Below are 2,999 nucleotides of genomic sequence, written 5' to 3'. Positions count from 1 at the left end.
ATTATTCAAACGCATTAGTAACCCTACAAGAAAGCAAAAAAGTGTATGTTATTTATTGGATCCGACAAATAACATAAAACGACCTTAATAACAATTACTTACTTTTTATATAGTGACATATGGTAATTAACGCATGTTAATAGATTATGACGTATATATATATATATATATATATATATATATATATATATATATATATATGCATGTGTATATACATACATACATACAGAATTGTGTTATCGGTACTATAGCAAGGTTACACGACTTCCGGTCAAATCCCCAAATGGGTTTAAATCCAGAGTAATGTAGCAAATCAGCAATATCCGCATTCTCATAATGCCAGATTGTTCGATAATTCCATCTTCCTGAGATTAAATGGTATTAATAAGAAGAGGCAACTAAGTAATTAAATACAATGACTCAATTTATTTAGAGTATTAGAAGTGTAACTAAAATACCCAACCCTAATCACGTGTAGCTGTTATTTTTTCTTCCTATTAAAATTGTACAATAGATTCTAAAACACCGTATACATATACAGTTTTTAGTGTATTTAAAATGTCTATTAAATCTAAAACGTGTTATTAATCTATTTTTACACCTAAATTTCTCATTCGGCATTTATTCATGCCATATATTGACTTGTTAGAGAAATTTTCACAGTTTTTCTCAAAATTTAAGTTAAAATAACTCCTAGGTGCCAACCTTTTTGTTCTGCTTATATTTTTAATTTGTTGCTAAAGCTTTCTGATAAATTTTGAGAATTTTATTATGGTATAATAGTTCGAGATAAACTTGTTAATTAGATTCTTAAACATACATTTAATTGAAAAAAATACATTTAGAAATAACTTACATTATTAAGATCCACATAAATATATCAGTTTTCGCTATAATACTTTGCAGTATTTATTGCCTATAGTCTTTGACTTTAAGTCCGCATAGTAATCAAAGTTATAATACTAATTAAAATAAGATAACGATACTATAGTGTGCTATTATTAAGTATAATGGTTTGGCAATTCTTAAAATTCATTACACTTGCTAAAAGACTTTACATTCAACAAATGACAAATATTACCAATTTTAAAATGTATTATTGTTTTGTTTTAAATTAATATAATTTAAATAACTATTGTGTATAATATTCATTTTAAGATGTTATGAATAAAATTGCTAGTTTATTATTTATGTTTTACAGCTGAGTAAACGTTTGATCGCATCAGCTTGTACAGCAATACTCCCATCACCATGGTGATTTATAAACAGCCGTTGCTGAATTTGAATTATTGACAAAGCATCATCATGCCGGCAGGACGTACATGTTCTGTAAGTATTGCATAATTCGTGTTAAACAATTCGTAATTAATTTTGGTACTCGATTTGAAATTATCGATTTACTTAATGGCTTCCGAGAGTGTATTGGTGTCGCGAGACACGTTAGTCCGATACAGCAATCCTGTAGTAGTTTCAAAACATCCGGAGAAACCTCAGACACCCATAGCGGCGGTACCCGGCTCTCATGTTCAACTTCCGTCGACTTCAAAGACCGAACTTTTCGTTCCCACAGTCGAGAAGACGAAGACTACAGAAGAAGTGCTCAACTGTATCCTACCACCGAGAGAATGGGAAGAGAACGGTGAACTCTGGAGGCAAACCGTTTCGAGTGAGCCGGCCACGCGGGAGGATGTGAAGAAGCTCGGGGAACAGCTGGACACTGCGCTGCAGCAGCAGCAGGCGCGCGAGACCGGCATCTGCCCAGTGCGGCGTCGTTTGTTTGAGCAGTGCTTTGACGAGTTGATCCGCCAAGTTACTGTGAACTGTTGCGAGCGCGGCTTACTGTTGTTACGAGTCCGTGACGAGATGAGGATGACGATGGCCGCATACCAGACTCTGTATGAGAGCAGCATAGCATTCGGTATCCGCAAGGCTCTCCAGTCCGAACAGGGGAAGTCCGACATGGAGGAATGTATCGCAGAGCTGCGTGATATCAAGACGGAGTTGGAGAGACAGGTTGCGGAGCTGCGTGCCAAGGCAGAGCAAGTGGAACGACGAGCTACGGAGTTGAGACAGGCCGAGGAGAAGAAACACGCAGAGGAAATCGATTTCTTGAAGAAGACCAACCAACAACTTAAGGCACAACTAGAAGGAATAATAGCACCCAAGAAATAAGAAGGTATTTTCTTAATATAAATAAAAAGAGATTTGTTAAGTCAAACCTGTTTTCTAATCTATGCTTTCTTGTGTGTATAATAAAATAACTTTGCAATAAATCTTTTCTTATAAACATATGAAATAATTGGATTATACTTTTATTCTGAAGGCTTGATGTTCAGGATTAAAATCCAACGGTATAATTTTGCAAGAAAGTAATAAAAATATATCTCCCCTCCCCACTGTTTTAAAACTGTTTAATATTACTACAATCAACATTATTGGTTTATCGTGTACAGTAACCTATATATGTATTTTGTTCTATATCTAAAATCATTTCTGATGGACCAACTTACGTCTTATAAACAATTAATTAAACAACATAACTTAATGTGACATCATACAGTATAGCACCTAGTAAATTGTTTCAAAAATTCATAAAATGTTTTTTACACTGTTTGAAACAATAATAGTTGATGTTGTGGTACAACATCTACAGTGAGAGTTGGTATTGTTTTAATGAATTGTGAAGAGAGCTTCTATAAGCGTCCCCAGGGTGGAGGATTTTAGGGGAAAACTTAGCTTTCCGTAACATTGACTCTCCCTCCCATGTTACAAATATTTAAAATATCTTTAAACTTGTTTTAAGCCAAAAATATGGTTACAGTAGAACTAGTTTATTTTTTTATATTTTTTTTATATTGCAACTATAAAGACAGATAGTATGACTCGCACCTGAATTTTTTATGGAAGACTACTCCATTTGCAACTTGTAGGAGATTGACAATACAGGGTGATTCCGATAAAAGAGTGCATTTTTTCAGGATTTATAAAGGTTGAGAATA

The 2,999-nt window shown here is 34.0% G+C and overlaps 1 protein-coding gene across 1 annotated transcript; it reads left to right on the top strand.

Annotated features, from left to right (window-relative positions):
- The first annotated feature begins 1,263 nt into the window (after positions 1-1,263).
- LOC124360536 (33 kDa inner dynein arm light chain, axonemal) lies at positions 1,264-2,291 on the top strand. Its single transcript, XM_046814245.1, has one exon. It carries the CDS (start codon positions 1,405-1,407, stop codon positions 2,170-2,172), a length of 768 nt encoding a protein of 255 aa, XP_046670201.1. The 5' UTR covers positions 1,264-1,404; the 3' UTR covers positions 2,173-2,291.
- The last annotated feature ends 708 nt before the right edge of the window (positions 2,292-2,999 follow it).

The sequence above is a fragment of the Homalodisca vitripennis genome, chromosome 4 (genome assembly GCF_021130785.1).
Source record: "Homalodisca vitripennis isolate AUS2020 chromosome 4, UT_GWSS_2.1, whole genome shotgun sequence".
NCBI classification, from domain to species: domain Eukaryota; kingdom Metazoa; phylum Arthropoda; class Insecta; order Hemiptera; family Cicadellidae; genus Homalodisca; species Homalodisca vitripennis.
The sequence above is the reverse complement of the archived record's forward strand: the minus strand, read 5'-3'. Positions and strand labels throughout refer to the sequence as shown.